This window comes from Colius striatus, chromosome 2 (genome assembly GCF_028858725.1).
Source record: "Colius striatus isolate bColStr4 chromosome 2, bColStr4.1.hap1, whole genome shotgun sequence".
Taxonomy (NCBI): Eukaryota; Metazoa; Chordata; class Aves; order Coliiformes; family Coliidae; genus Colius; species Colius striatus.
In genome coordinates this window covers 105,903,046-105,918,938 of record NC_084760.1, presented here as the reverse complement: position 1 = coordinate 105,918,938, position 15,893 = coordinate 105,903,046, and the positions used below count along the sequence as shown (strand labels likewise).

Genomic DNA, 15,893 nt, shown 5'->3' with positions numbered 1-15,893 from the left:
TTTGCAGGACAAAATAATTAAGATGGCTACAGTAAAATACTAAATAGACTTAAATTTTGTTTTTCTAATACTCCCTGAGAGTAGGAAGTTGCCCCCATCCAAACACAAAAGCAACGAGGTAGTTATCACTTTGACATGGTGTAGAAAATGAGACATTTTTATCAACTGCAGATTGCATTGGTACCTTTCTACCTTCTTGAACTTTTCACCATACAAGGAATTATGAAATATTCCAGCTATGCAATTTTGATAGTCAAAAAGATACACTATTTTTGTCCAAATAGATTTGTTTCCATAACTGCTTCATTATTTCCCCATTTCACGTCCTCCCATCTCACCACGAATATTGCTCATCATTCAGCTTACTGTTGAAAAGGCATTACCCCGATATGAAGTTAGGTTCTACTAATTCTGTGTTCTCTGAACTGTTGGGAAAGCTCACTAGGGTAAGCAGAAAACATTCCTCTCTTAGGCCAGCAAAACTTCATTTAGTCCCTGAAGGCACTATGAAAGCTATATTTTTGAAAAAGTATAAACAGCCAAAAGGACCCTGCTGTGTTTCTGGCACAAAGTGTAATACAGAATAGAATGGCTTCACAAAGCTTCTACTTTCCACTCAAAATGCTAGGCCTTGGGAACCATCACGGGAACACACACATAAAGGAAATACATAGAAAGGAAACTTTCCTAGAAGAGCAAAATGGGAAACAGAAGGAAGTCTATTACTTGGAAACCCAAATTGCCTTCCAGCACATTCAAAAGTGGTTCAACCGTGTACTGCAGCATGTGTGCAACACTAGGCAAGATTATGACTAAAGCCTGAGTCTCAAAGAAAGAAAGAAAAAAAAGGGTATAAATGCAGATAAGTGTATTTAGTTAACATACAAATTAGTTAACATACAAAAACAAACATTTGCTAAAATGCCTTTATGGCTTTGACCTTGGGTTGAAGCTTGAAAGTTAAATGTGGTTGCTGGAGAGAAGCATGGCAAGCACAATATGGAATTTGAAAGCTGGAGAAAGGCAGGTATCATAAGCCATACTTACCTCTAATGTCTGCATTAGTGTGGGCTTAATTGCATCTTTCATCAAAACTGCCAAAGCACCTGTTACTCCCTAAAAAAAACAAGAGTCCACATTTTAAGGAAGCAATTCTAAGATGCAACATTTCAGAGTTACACTTAAGCTTGCAGGAAAAAAACGTAACACTTCAAAGGAGAAAAAGCAAGCATGCTCATAAACAATAAGGGATAAGTAGTGTTACAGTGTTGCATAAAAGTGTATTTAGATGTTACCTCAAGGCTTCTAACAGAATGTATTTACAGAGTGTGCCAGAAATAGTAATTATTCTGGACTGAATACATTTAAAAGGTAGTAGATAAATATTTCTATTTTATGGAGAGACCAGAAACTGAGTTATTAAGCAATCAGCATGATGATATTCATGGGAACAAAAGACAAAGTGGAAGCAAAGGCTATTGAGACCTCAGAAAGCAAGAGACAGTAATTTGTTAAAATTGCCTACAAAAAAGACAGATGTATTCTTTTATGACAGAATCAATAGCATGAATCAATAGAAAGCAATAACCACAAAGGGTGTTTTTCAAGACTTGTACAAACATATTTGTAGTAGACATGGGATGAAAGCAGGTACAGAGTACATCATGAGATTACAAGTTAGGAGTGTCTTACTCTTCACGATGATAGGACAAATGTAGCTGTGTGAATTGCTGCATTGTAGTTGTAAAAAAAACTTACTCATCCCTAAAAATTTTGTTGGACATTAAGTACAAATTTCACAGTGAATTAATGAAAAATAAAAGTCATAACATCCGTCCACCAGAATCCAATGCCCATTTTAGAAAAAAAATGTCTGTAGCATGTACACAGCACTATCAAACTATATGAAGAGTGCTATATAGAAAATAAACACATATTTCAATTCATTTCTAAATTACGTTGATTTTGAGAATAACATTTGTTTTGAAAGAACTAGATCATGGAAAGAAAATGCATTAGTGTTATAAGTAGTGGCTCATTTAACTGTTTGAATAATCAAACTGTGTGAAAATTGGAATGACAGACAGATGAGAGACATATAAGTATGCAGTCACTACATAAGTTCAGCATTTTATACAAAGTCAAGTCTCTCCTTTCTGAGCATCACATCTGAGCATAGATTTCAGAAGAAAATGAAGCAGAATATTTGGCCTCAGATAAAAACAGATTGAAATCAAAATAGTATAACTGGTTTCTACTAAAGCATAGCAAGGGTTTCCTTGGGGAGAGGGAAGGAAAGGAGAAAGAGGAGTGAAAGACGCTTCTTCACTCTTTGCGTTTTGATTTTGCAAACCTCCACAACCTACAGCCCCAAAAGGCTAACAAAGAACTAGTAAGAGAAATTGGTAGCAAAATAACAGTCTTCCCTCTCCTGATTCTTAATATGTTAATTTTAGAAGCCAATATCAAAGAAACACCAGCATGCCAGCTCTTGGTCAGAATGCCCGGGGCTCTGCGCTTCAATAGAAGTAGCCTGGTGCTATGTTGTATCCATACCCAACTACTCTCATCTAAATCCAAAGCTGATAGTTCAAATACAAGGAAAAAATGTTAAAAAGAGAAATGAAATTATTATTGCTTTTCACTTTCACAGACTCCTTTATAGCTTATGGTTTAGTTGCTAAGATTATATAAAACTACTTCAGATAGATATATAATTTAAAAAAGCAGAACAAATCTCAACAAACAATATTTCATAAAGTTTTACTTAACCAGTACCCCAGAAAATGTTCTGCTTTTAGAATAAAATGATCTCTAAAGGTCCCTTCCAACCTCTACCATTCTATGATTCTATCCTCAATGTTTTATCCATAGATGAGTATTCTTTTTTGGATCATGTAAAAATTACTGCCTTTGATTTCTTGTATTTTAGTAATTTGTAAAAGTCTTTCTAAAGTGGGTGTGTCTCTTAAATTTAGTATTAAATTTTAAAACTGTTCAATACAACAATTTGGTTTATAAAAACTGATTTGATTCACTTCCAAATCTGAAGCACTTAAAAAATAAGGTAGTGAATACTCAGCTGTTAACAATTTAAAAAGAAATCTAAATCTCAGTCCCAGAAATTTATTCATTAAACCCCAGTTTTTAATCCTACTAACTTATTAAAACAAATATATTCTTTTTCTTTTCTTTGAATTCGTATCCCCCACCTTCCCCCACCACCCCCCACCCACAGAGTTTGCAATATAGTTACCAAACTATATTTTGGTGACTATAGTTTGGTAACTAGATTTTTTTCTTGCTGCTTGATTCAACAGTGAGCTATGACAGAATTTCTCAGACTAGATGCACAGTGCTTCCCTTTCTACCCTCAGTGGAAGGAAATGATGCTCATCACTAGTTACTAGCAACACAAAACTATAAGAGTTTTCTGTCTCATGGAAAGTGGAACTATATACTTATACTAGTTAGGAGGCAATAGGTAATAGAAATATCTAAAAGAAAAGTTGCTTAATTTTACATTTTCTTCCTGTATCTCAATGTTTCCATCATCATATAGCATAAGTTATTCATCATTACGCTGAAAGAGAAACAGCTGTTGATAATTTTCAGCGCATGAATGTTGAGACAGTTTACAATCTTGCCATATAAAAGGCAATTGTAATAGCTATTCAACTCTCTGGAGAAAAAAGTGAAATGGAAAATGTTACATCATATCTTAAAACTGGTCAGTGGCAATGTTAACTATCCGAGTAGCCATGGATCAGCCCTAATGCTCTTCTTGGGAATACTACCAAAGAACTCACAAGGGTTAACTCATGCCCACTGTTGCTACTCAGTTACAGGTTTCTGCTGTCTACTTCATGCTGGATGAGACCAGCAGCTCATTCAAAGCAAGCATGCAAAGGGCTAATTTCTGATGCAAGTCGTGGTGATTGGAAAGAAGGCTTCAGGGAACAAGAAAATAAAATAAACTCAGGACATGTTTTTCTCCCTTCTGCCTTCTAGACAAAAATGGTTCTGTGGTGATTTAGCCCTGGCTGGGTGCCAGATGCCCACCAAGTCATTCTATTGGTCCCCACCCCAAACTGGATAGGGAAGAGAGAAATATAGTGAGAGGTTTGTGAGTCGAGATAAGGACAGGGAGATCACTCGGCAATTAACGTCATGGGCAAAACAGACTCAATGTGAGGAGAAAAGGTTTGATTTATATTGAACAATCAAAATAAAGCAGAGAAATGAGAAAAAAACCCTAATCTTAAAACATCTCGCCCCATCCATCCTTCTTCCCCAGACTCTCCTTTCCTTCCCTCTCCAGTGGCGCAGGGGATGAGGGATGGGAGTTATAGTCAGTTCATTACAGATGGACTTTGCCACTGCTTCTTCTCACACTTCCCACTGCTACAATGTGGGGTCCCTCTAACAGGAGACAATACTTCATGAACTTCTCTAACATGGGTCCTTCCCACAGGATACAGTTCCTCGCGAACTGCTCCAGCATGAGGCCGCCCGTGGGGGAGCTCCTCACACCCTGTCCCAACATGGGTCATCCACCAGGAGAACAGTCCTTCAGGTCTGGTCCAGCATAGGTCCCTCACAGGATCACAAGTCCTGACAGCAAACCTGATCTCACGTGGGCTCCTCTCTCCCCATAGCCTCCCAATTGCCCAGCAACTTCTTCCCCTTCTCAAATACGTTATTCACAGAGGCTTTACCTCAGTCACTAATTGGCCAGGCCTGGGTAAGCTGTGGGGTCCATCTCAGAATTCACTGGCATTATCCCTATCAGCTACAGGGGAAGCTTCTGGCAGATCTTTGTTGAAAGAAGCCACTCTAGTCCCCCTGCTACCAAAACCTAGTCCAAGAAAAATCACTACAGTTCAAATCCAGTCTCCTTTGTTTTCTACTAGTTCTTCACCAATCTGATAAAACAATGAAGCTAAATCCACTTCCTATGCATTTTCACTTTTGAGAAACTTTATCCATATTAGATACGCATTCTGGACACAGTAACTCATTCTGTTCAAAGCTGAAAGCAAAGAAAAAAGATGCAAAGACTCCAAATAATGCACTTCATGTCTGTCTGCCTACCATGGTTCTTAAACAGGTTTGGTGTCAACAACAATCCTTAAAAGTGAAATGGTCAAAAAAGTTTTCACATCTATCTCTCATGACTTTGTCAGAATAAAGTTTTAATTCCTTCACAGCCTCAAGCCTCCAAGCAGTTAGAAAACAAATCCCACAGCTCACTCCAAGTCCTGGATCTGATTCTCAAAACTATTTAAGGAATCTGGCTCCTATTTCCAATGAAAGTATTTTTTTTTTTAATTAGAGGCTTTTAATTAGAGGCTTAGACATTTACACAACAATTAAGTATGTAAGAGCCCAAGGATCATTAGCTTTTCACTAATTCACTGGCGGAAGAAATACAATCCCAAATCAAACATATATGGACACCCAACTCTCCTGGGTTCCCTCCTGGAACTGATCCTGAGTTCTTCTGAAAATAAGACCCTTTCCATCTAGCCACCAGCCACTGGGGCAGGTATGCTCCCCAGGACAGCAAAGATCATAGACCACAAAATATATTAAACTCGTGACACAGGAAAGGCAAAATTAGATGAGAAATTCAAGTACTTTCAAAGCAACTTCCAGTGGAGCAGTCTCTGAAGTCTATGAAGAATGAAAATGAAAGGCAGCATTAGATGACAAGGAAGGTGATTGAGAGTAACTACTGTGAAATGAATAAGAGTTAGAGTGAAGGGCAAAGAAACCCCCTTTTCTTTATAAGAAAAATAATGAAGTACTTGTAACTTCCATTCATTCAAAACTATAGTCTTTAACAAAATGGCATTTTTCTGCAATATCTGCTCTGTAAAAAACTAAACTCTAAATCATAAGCTTAGAAGAACTACAACTACTTGTGTTTAAAGTGAAATATGTACACAATGTTTCTGATGAACCAGAGAACAAAATCTATTCAGCTGACAGATCACTTGCAAAAGTAAATATGAAGCTATTTTCTTTGGTCCTGGATCTACTGAAATATAACTTCATGGCACAGAAAGTAAGTTGAGGTCTTATTTAAAAAAAACAGTGACATACTTATTTAATATTTTTCATAGCTGCTGATACAGTGATCCATGGCACAGATACCCATTTAATTTCACATAAAGATATGTCATATGTCCACTAAAATTCTACTACACTGTAAAAGCAGAAAGTAATTCAGTCTTCAAAATACTGTACAATGAGCACCACATTTTGGCAAAGATTTCTCTATGTTCCATTACAGTGCACAGATATTTAATATGTTACCCTTGTGGAAAGAGTCTTCTCAATTCATGAAATATTCAATCTATCTTTTTTGTATTACTCCTAGCCTGCCTTTGCATCTGTTTTAGATCTGTCAATGCATATTTTAGGTTTCACTATTGTATTATTATAAATATATTCCATACCAAGTAAAAATTAAGAGTAATTATATTTTTGTCAAATATTTTGTGTATACAGCTGGAAACAAATCACAGAGCAGGGTTTATTGGTTTTTGTTCACATAGATTAAAATGAACTAAAGGCTACCATTGAATATTTAAATTTGCACTATACTACGCAGACTGAATTTATAAAACACAGACTCCAGAATTTTTTAGGTGACAAGTAGGACTGATCACCACTCATTATTCAAGTTATGTGCTACTTCCCATGATAAAGCTGCCTTTAAAAATTGTTAAAACTTGTAAAAATTCTTGATCATGTTTTACTCTTTCCATATATTTCAGTTCAGCTCCTGAGTATTAAGCCAGATTGAGGAGCTCATAAATTCTCTTGTACTGTAAGAATCAGTTTGTACAGAAACAGCATCAGATCTAGGCTTTGTGAAAAACACAAGAAAAGAATTCAACTCTTCAAAAGGCAACTTTGTCTTAACCATGAAATCACTTTCCCACAGTTCTCATCTTCATTTGCAATACATTCCACAACAAAGGAGGTAGGAGTTTCTGCACTTCACAATCATGATTCACACCCAAGTCTACCCTGTGCATGGCATGAAGAGAAGAACTCAAGAAGAAAAAGAATGCAGCAACATATCTGCAGATGGTCAAAATACACATCCTTGACACCAAGATGAATTTCTTTTTCTGGGCAATTCTTCAATAGTATAATACAGAACACTGCTTTAAAGAAGAACTAGAAACATATGTTCAGAACAAGCAACACTATCAAATGATTGAGATGCGAAGCATAGGAAGTTTGTTTAAAAAAAGGCCAAAGAAAACCAAATTAGTAACAGACACTTTGCTGAGCACTACTTGGATTTTAAGGACATAGTGGAAAAATTTTAGAGGTCTTTGTGTGTTGTTCATAATTTCAGCCCTAATGGTACATTTCCACAGAGCAAGTGTAGATGAAATAGATTGATTTACATTAAGTAGTTGAAGATTGGTTAGATCTTTTGCAACATTAATACCTTAAAAGTACCTTCATACAAAAGTAATATCAAGATTAAAATAGTGCATATAGAATTTGATACAAGGAAGAACATAATGACTTCTTTCAGAAGCTGAAGTAGGAAATAAGGAAACACTAACTAATGTAGGTAAGGAAGAAAAAGTGATGTGAAGAGACAATCCTGTCTCAAGCCCTAACAGCAACCTGTCAATTAAGAGTAGTTTGTTTCTATTCTGATTTAGTGGTATCAGTATTCATGTGGTAACTATCATTGTAACACCTGAGCACACTTTACAAGTACAGTAGCAAGTATTACCAGCACTCTCAAATAAGAGCCCACACTCTCACTCCCTCCAGCACCAAATTTGTTTGCCTTATGAATTGCAGAAAACTAAGTAGGTTATGGAAACCAGAGGCTTCCTGAACCAGATGTTACCAGACAGTTGGACGAATGAGTTCTACATCTTGTTCTCATTGAGAGCAAGTTGTGGCCCATCAGAAGATCTTTCTTCGATATCTGACCGTGCTGTTCAAAGCAAAATCCTTGGCATGCACCTACATTTCTAATACTTCAAGAGGCAAAAAAAAAGCATCAGAGGTTATTCAAGGGTCTACAGTACTGAACATACCAAATCCTCTGCTGTAACTGGTTCTCCTTTCTTGTCATTAGCCACCACCATTTTCCCCAGCCTCTTCTTCATATCTTGCAAGCTGGTGGTAAGTGCCAAGATGGCCATAATTTCACTTGCAACAGCAATATCAAACTGAGCCTGTAAACCAGAAATGAGAATCATGAAACAAAACAAGGTCACGTCAAATGCTCACAGGAAACGGACTCAAATATTCACTTGTCAGGAATAGACTCAAGAAAGACAGATTTCACACTGGAATTCAAACAAGTTCTAAATTGTAACCCATGGCTTTTGAGATTACTCAGACTAGAGTAACTTGAAACACTTTGTTTAATGTTAATGTTCTCTGTTACACTTCATTTGCCTGGGGACCAGTCTTGTAGAGTACTTAGCACCTTGGCTCACATTATCCTTAGCGGAAGCTCCCTGAAGGACCAAGACTTTTTTTTGTTCTGTGGCAAAAAAGAAAATCACCAGATACATTTTGAGCTTTACTGCCGTTGTTTTTTCTTTTCTTTTGTAATGTTTGCCAATTTTTTTGAATTCTGGTTTCAAAACCATTATTGTTACATTTGATCATTCTTTTTCTATGTAAACTCCAGATTTTGAGTCTAAGTCTTATGCTTGACCTATGATAATGTAAAATGTATTTTTGTCCTCCTCCTTTTTTGAAAAGGAATATGTAAGTTAAAAAACTCCCAGAACTATGTGTGGCATTACTTCTATTGACCTTTTAGAAACATACATCCATGCTGTGCAGTACTTTGCCACAACATAAGCTGTGGCCCTTAACATTTCTTTAAATTCTTGCAGGATACATGAGCATCATTTGTACTAATTTAATATTAGGAAAGCCCAGGCCATATGCTGTCAGGATGTAAACAGAGAAGAAAGACAGAGTCATTAATGTACTATGTGATAGGAATGAAATGTTGGAGGTGAACAAGAGCTACAGCTTCATTAGTAATCTCTCCACCTCCAGCAATTCAAATTTATACGAAATTTAGTAATTGACATCCTACTGTTAGCTATGTAAAAAGAGCCTCCAAGACTTTCTATGTCAGATCTCTACCACATGTAGCCCACACTGAGCAATACAAAAGGAATTTGTTCTGAGGGCTTTGCCTGTCTACATAGTATCTACACATATAATTGCTCAACATATACCTTCCCAGTCCTATCCATTTGCCTTTTTAAACCTGTGTTCCTGCTTTTAGATTCTGCCTTGACAGCAAACACTCAAAGCAGTCCAATTCAGCCTGACCTCTATGTACCTAATCACCTTCTCCTTGGTGAAGACATCCATGTAGTTTTCTGTACTGGGCACAGACAGGGAGAGATACATACCCCAGAAAACAATACGTAGTCCTATAGTTGAGATATTCAGCATAGGGATTCAAATTACATGCTGAAGTTACAAAGTGTGTTTTCTGTATTCCCTGGAAGCAGTTCTACATGTAACAGAATAGCTGGGTCCACAATGAACACCATTAGTGTGGTGATGAAATCAACACTACCATCTTTTCAGAAGGTAAGAATGCCACCAGTAAGTCATTGCATCATATGTAAACAGGAAATAACCCTGAGAAATCTATTCACAACTTATATATTGCAATACTAATTTCATCAGGTTATTGATCAAGAGACACACCCAAAACAGTTTTTATTGTAATTGTTTCTATATACACCCCCAAAGACAGGAAAAACAACTCAAGGTAGATGCTCAAAGAATGGCATAATATTTGATTGAAAAAATAGGCACAAAAGATTGTGGTAGCAGGTGCTATTTTAACCCTAATAACCTTTATATACCTATGAAGTGCTGACAGAAGCCCTAGCTGTAAAGTCAGTTCTCTATTGATGAAAGGATCCACCCACATGGGTTCAATTGCAGGATCAAGGGCATCAGTCATGTAATACTCTTTAGAAACCACAGCATCCCTGTTCATTAAAATGCAGACTTTTGTGCCTGCTGTGTTCTGCCATTTTACACAGGTGTCATTGATTTTAAGAGTGTTAGAACATCACTCCAAATATTTATAAAATGCATCTGTTAACTATGAAGTCTTGTTTTCTCTGGATCTCTGGCTAGGCTCTGAAATGAGCTTTCCTAACTGTTAGCTCTATTTCTTGAGTCACTAAGTCCATGTTAAAATGTGAATGCACATGCATCAGTCTAATATATTGAAAGCATGAACACCATTTTAGTCAAGAGTACAGAAGCACTGTATAACAGCCATATGTCAACCAGTACTCTATAACAAAAAACTCACATTTAACTCAGCAGTGAAATTAAGGTGGTAAAATGCTGCCTAATAAGGCTGTCAGAACCTGGCTCAATGCTAATCATCACATCAAGTCACTGAAACAAATCTAAACATAGGAAAATGTCTCAAGTGCTGAAGGAACTTGTACCAAGCATAATATTTTGTAGACCCAGCCCATTATCAGAGTTATTAGCTAATACTGAGTTTTCTGTAAGTAATAGACAGAAAAGTCTCTACCTCGTGTTCAAAACCAAAACAAGTGAGCACTTCTAGTGGAAGGTGTCCCTGCCCATGGCAGGGTGATTGGAACTAGATGACCTTTTAAGATCCCTTCCAGTCCAAATCATTCTATGGTTCTACGATTTCTCTTTGAAGTTCTCTCAGATTTGACTGTTTTACCTGCTGAATTGAACAAAAACATTAGCACTATTTTTTTGTCTCTTTATTTAGGCACAAAGCCTAGAAGAGGTCTCAAAGAAGGAAAAATGAAAGCTAAGACTTCCAAAATGAATGAAAGCTTTTTCTCTACCAAAATAGCTATTCATCTCAAAACAGTCAAAAACATGAAATTAATGATCCAGAACAGAAGGCTACAATATCCTCATCAAATTAGGAGTAACTCCACATCACCACAATGAGTTTGTTTCACCCAGCATTACTGTTCCATACTGCCATTGTTCAGGAAATGGTTTTACCCACATAACACCAGAAATGCTTGCTCAGAGAGTGTTTGAAAAGTTTGGCTTTCAATTTATCACTAAGTTCTTGAATAAACTTTCAGAAGCTCTCATATGTAGATTATCATTTTACACTGATGAACAGTACACACATACTCATTTTGTGAGCTATCTCTTCAACCCCACATATAAAAACTAAACACATGCTCATAATTTTTACAATTTAGATCCTAGTGTGGTTTAAGACCAGCCAGCACTGAATAACCACACAGTCAGGACAGACCATAAAACTGAGATGCTTAATATGGAAATGAAAACTTTAAATAAAAAGCTAATCACAGAATCTCAAGGGCTGGAAGGGATCTTGAGAGATCATCTAGTCCAACCCTACCTGCCAGAGCAGGATCACCTAGAGTAGGTCACACAGGAACTCATTCAGGTGGGTTTTGAATGTCTCCAGAGAAGGAAACTCTCAGCCCTCACCAATGGGATCAAATACACGACCCACCACTACACTCAATTTTTTAACATTAATTTTAAATTATATAAATATTACAAAAAAAGTTTGAAGGATTTAATAAAAAGTAAGAAAAGTCATACAAATTGAATCCCTAACATATGCTGAACCTCTAACATATGCCATTTTTTCAGTGCTTTCAACACATTGTGCAACATGTATCACTTTCTGCTTCTGAAACTTCAGTTATTCATTAACACAGTTTCACTGCAAGGATAGTAGGCAACAGCACAGATGTTAGCATTGCAATTCAAAGAAGTACGCTGACAGAACATTTGCCTCTAAAGCAAGGTCTTTCCAGAACGAGATAAATTAACTGCCTTTACATACCTGACGGACAAATCCTTTCTCTGTGTTTGCCTGTCCAATTGTTATTTTGCGCAGGAATCTGTCATTTGTATCCACCACTGAAATAAGGGAATAGCAAAACCAAAACATATTAACAAGGACTTTGAGATTTGGATGTTTTTTCAGACATACAGCCACGTTCCTGCATGTTAGCCTTGGCATTGACTTGGTTTCTCTCTTTTCGTTGATACCATTGCATGACAGGCTGAAGTAACTCCAATACAATTTATCTGAACAGTATTTGAAGCTAAATGATTCTTAACATTCTAATATACAAATTAATATTATACTTACACAAGAAAAATCTGTCTTAGTAGGTACAATGCACCTCTGAGCCACCTCAAATCATTTTCTTCACTTGACTTCAGCACTGATTTTAAGTCTACATGAGGTAGGTTAAACTTGGCCTGTTTCTCCTTTAAACCATGATTATATTGTCAGATTGGGTTTTCTAGACAAGTCACTTTAATGTGGAGTTAGTGTGATGTGCAAGAATCTGTACAGTAATCAAAGGATTTTTTTTCTTCAATTGCCAAGCCCAATCATCTGCTCTTTCACATAACTTCAGCTTCAGACAATTGCATTTCTAACCTGGAAATGCTTTTGGTATTGCAAGAGCACGTCCAAATAATCCTGTGGAATTGCTAACTTCACTAACAATCATCACAAGCCAAGCTCTCCAATTCTGCACTGACAACACTCAACTTCAAACGTGCCTCTGTAGGAAAAGGACTGACAATAATCAAAGAGCTCTGCTCATCTACTGATCAGGATAATTCCTAGGAAGAACATGTAGGGGATGTTTCTGCTTGTTAGAAAATTATACCTAACTTCAAGATCTCTCTTGTCCAGGAATGGTAATCCCTACAGAAGCAAAAAGAGACTGTTCTTCTCATGGTCTCTTTAGCCTTACAAATGTTTCAATTTGAATCAGCCCTAAAATAAAGGGTGCAGGCATTCTTGATCAGTTCAGACTCTAGCTTGGAAATCATGACAATCTTCTGGTAAGTGTAGATTTGAGCACAGTTCATTTAGAAGCAGAGAAACACAGAATCCCCAGACAAACTGTCTGTGCTGAAGGGTAGTTAAATCATCTCCTCACACTTTTCCTGCTGCTTTTGTAAATTAACAAATTTATCTGTACAGAAAACAACAACATAATTATTTAAGAACAAGAGGGACTTTGAATCTCATTCCTACCAACCCCAGTTCAGGGTTGTGAGTTAGTTGGGAGAAAAGCAAGGTTTAAGACACTTCCATTTCTTGGGCATTTCTCATGGAGCTGTTTTAAATACCTTATGTGTCTTATGTGGTATTTAGGCCCCTTATTTCCTTGGGAATTCCATTTAAGGGCTGGTGTAACACAGATTTGGTTCACTCATTTTTGTTTCTATTCATATACCATCATACTCTAAAGTGCTACAGTACTGGCAGAAATTGCAGAACAGAGCCCAGTACATGGAAGCAGTAGTCTCATAACAAGCTGTGGTACCATATGCCACCCTGAAGCCATATGGCAAGCTCAAGCACAAACTTACCCCTTTTCCTCTTAGGAAACTCAGTCTCATGAGCAGCCTTAAGCAGATCTAAGTATCTTTTTTGCCTATACAAGCATTGCTAGCCTTCTCACCAGCCCGGACAGCCAGTAGGTTGCTTTTTACTTGGCTCTTCCTAGTGAAATTTCTTAACCTAAACACCCATACCATGAAATTACAATAACCCCTGCAACTCTTACTGGTCACTGGGACACACTGGCTTTCTCAATATGGCCAAAATTCCTTCTCCAGGAAGATTCCAATAGCTGCACTTAGAAACAGTAAAATAAGAAAGAACTGGTTTTGTCACAAAAGCAATTATTCCTTCTCCAAATTTTCCCCTCTTCCTTTCTCAAAGTAAACGTTTCAGGAAAGTTTAGGTTCAACTAACTGCTAGGTTTAATGCATCTACTTCTTTATCCTCTAGATATATAAACAGGATCTGAATACCAGGGGAGAGGTAAGCTTTCCTTCTTTTCAGTATGTTGTACCTGTTCAAGTTAGTATAAGATGACAATGAACTTTAAACTTTTGATATTATTAACAAGTCCTTAATAAAATTAATTTTCAGACATTCTGATAGCTTTCTCTTCTGCCCTACAAATTCCCTTCTGTGTAATAAGCCTAACATATAGATTGCCGAAATGGTCCCAAATGAAACATTTTCCAAGTTACCTGAACCAGTCCTAAACCCAGTTTTTTTCTTAAGTGTTCAAGATGTGTACATCATACAGAATTGTGTGGAACAGAAGTTTCAGTGACATTGTTTGACATGAATTAAATAACTTACTTGAGGTTGACAGCAATTCAATAATGTTGCCTCCTCCCAAACCCGTGCTGATAAAAAATCGTGAGTCGTATCACACTATATATTTATATTATTTCTTCATCCTAATACAGGTCTCTTCCATGCAAACAGACTTCGTGACTAATAAAAAATACCTTATGCCATATGCTCTGGGATTACATTGAGAAAAATATCCCAAGTCTGAGACGATATGCATACAAAAAGCAGAGTAAAGCATGGCCAAGACTTCTTCAATAGATTCATCTTATTTCTCTGAGCATCATAATACATTCCATTTAACAATGATTTCTAGATAAGAACTTTGGTGTTTGAGAACTTAGAAAGAAAACAAAATTTGAACGCATTTTTGCTTCAAATACTATGCAGAGCTTACTTGTTTAAAAAAAGAGAGATACAGAAGTTGAGCTAAACACTGAAATTTAACCTGACACTGGAATTGGAAAATGGAGAGGGGAGTTGTTTCAGGGTGTGTGTGTGGATATTGGTTTGCTTGGCACACATAGTTGAAACTGTAAAACATCTTTCACCTCTTCTTACTAACACAGCAAACAACTTGAGACACTTTAAAAATGAAGTATATTCAGCTACTGAGCTACTCAGGCTGTTGAGCTGCGAAGGACAAGGGACCAAAATCAAGTAGAGTAAGTGCATTTAATCTAAAACCGTAACAGACGCAGTTAAGAAAAGGAAACATAAGATTTGCAAAATGCACAAAAAGCCACGTATGTGTTTTCAGATGTACTATCTAATGTGAGACAGACAAGAACTTGATGTACTTTAACTATAAGAGCAACCTATCCTTCAGAATATTAGTGAAGTCTCTTGAGTTAGTGCAGATATTTAACCAAGTTTACAGCAACATACTGCACCCAAATTTATTATGTTATGTTCTCACTTGCAAACGGGCTGTTCTTACACTCAGAAAGCAGAAACAGCTCCAATTCAGAAGACGAAGTGAGGCTTTCTGACTACATACCTCTTTGCCATGTTATGGTAGATGGGTCGATATCAAGGCGTGCAAATTTTCTGACCTCCTCTTCTGTTAAAGTCCCAGGATCAGTCTTGTTTATTCCTAGCCTCTATGCAAAAACAAGTGAAAAGAAATGCAATGAAGAGGCTTTTTTATTGAAAATGTAGAGCTATTCTTGCTTTTCACTCCTATTTTCAGCGAGCATTTTAGAAAGAAGCATGTCAGGATCAAAACTATTTAAAAAAAAAAAGCCCATAGGAAATCACCTGTAATGAGAATAAAGGCAAATACAGATGAAGAAATGAAAGGCTGTTTATTTAAGAATCTGTTTCTTGCACAGAAGAAAATCTTAATGTAAACCAAAGAGAAAATTCAACATTATCAATTACTAATAAAAAGACGTTTGCTTGCTCTAGTTTGTGGAAATCCTTGAAAGATTCATGCATTGTCTCATATGAATCATCTCTGAATGAAATAAAAACTGTTTTAAAAGCCCATTCACCATATACTTATTTGCTTATAGTGAACAAGCCAATACCTCCTGGCTTTTATAGATTCCCTAGTTCAGCAACACCAAATCTTTTTTTAATGTAAATCTACATAAAGATGGATCAACTGTAAATCTTTCCATAAAGATGGAAAACTGTGTTTAAGAACTGTAGTCTTAAAAAAATAATAATTTCA

General features: G+C 36.7%; 1 protein-coding gene across 1 annotated transcript in view; it reads right to left on the bottom strand.

Annotated features, from left to right (window-relative positions):
• The window catches only part of MTHFD1L (methylenetetrahydrofolate dehydrogenase (NADP+ dependent) 1 like), a 150,635-nt gene that overhangs the window by 95,068 nt on the left and 39,674 nt on the right, over window positions 1-15,893 (bottom strand). Inside the window, exons 16-19 of the mRNA XM_061990315.1 lie at window positions 15,216-15,318; window positions 11,879-11,955; window positions 8,085-8,225; window positions 1,048-1,116 (exon numbers count right to left, since the gene is read on the bottom strand). Of these exons, the coding sequence (XP_061846299.1) occupies window positions 1,048-1,116; window positions 8,085-8,225; window positions 11,879-11,955; window positions 15,216-15,318 (390 nt within the window). The remainder of the gene's footprint in view (window positions 1-1,047; window positions 1,117-8,084; window positions 8,226-11,878; window positions 11,956-15,215; window positions 15,319-15,893) is intronic.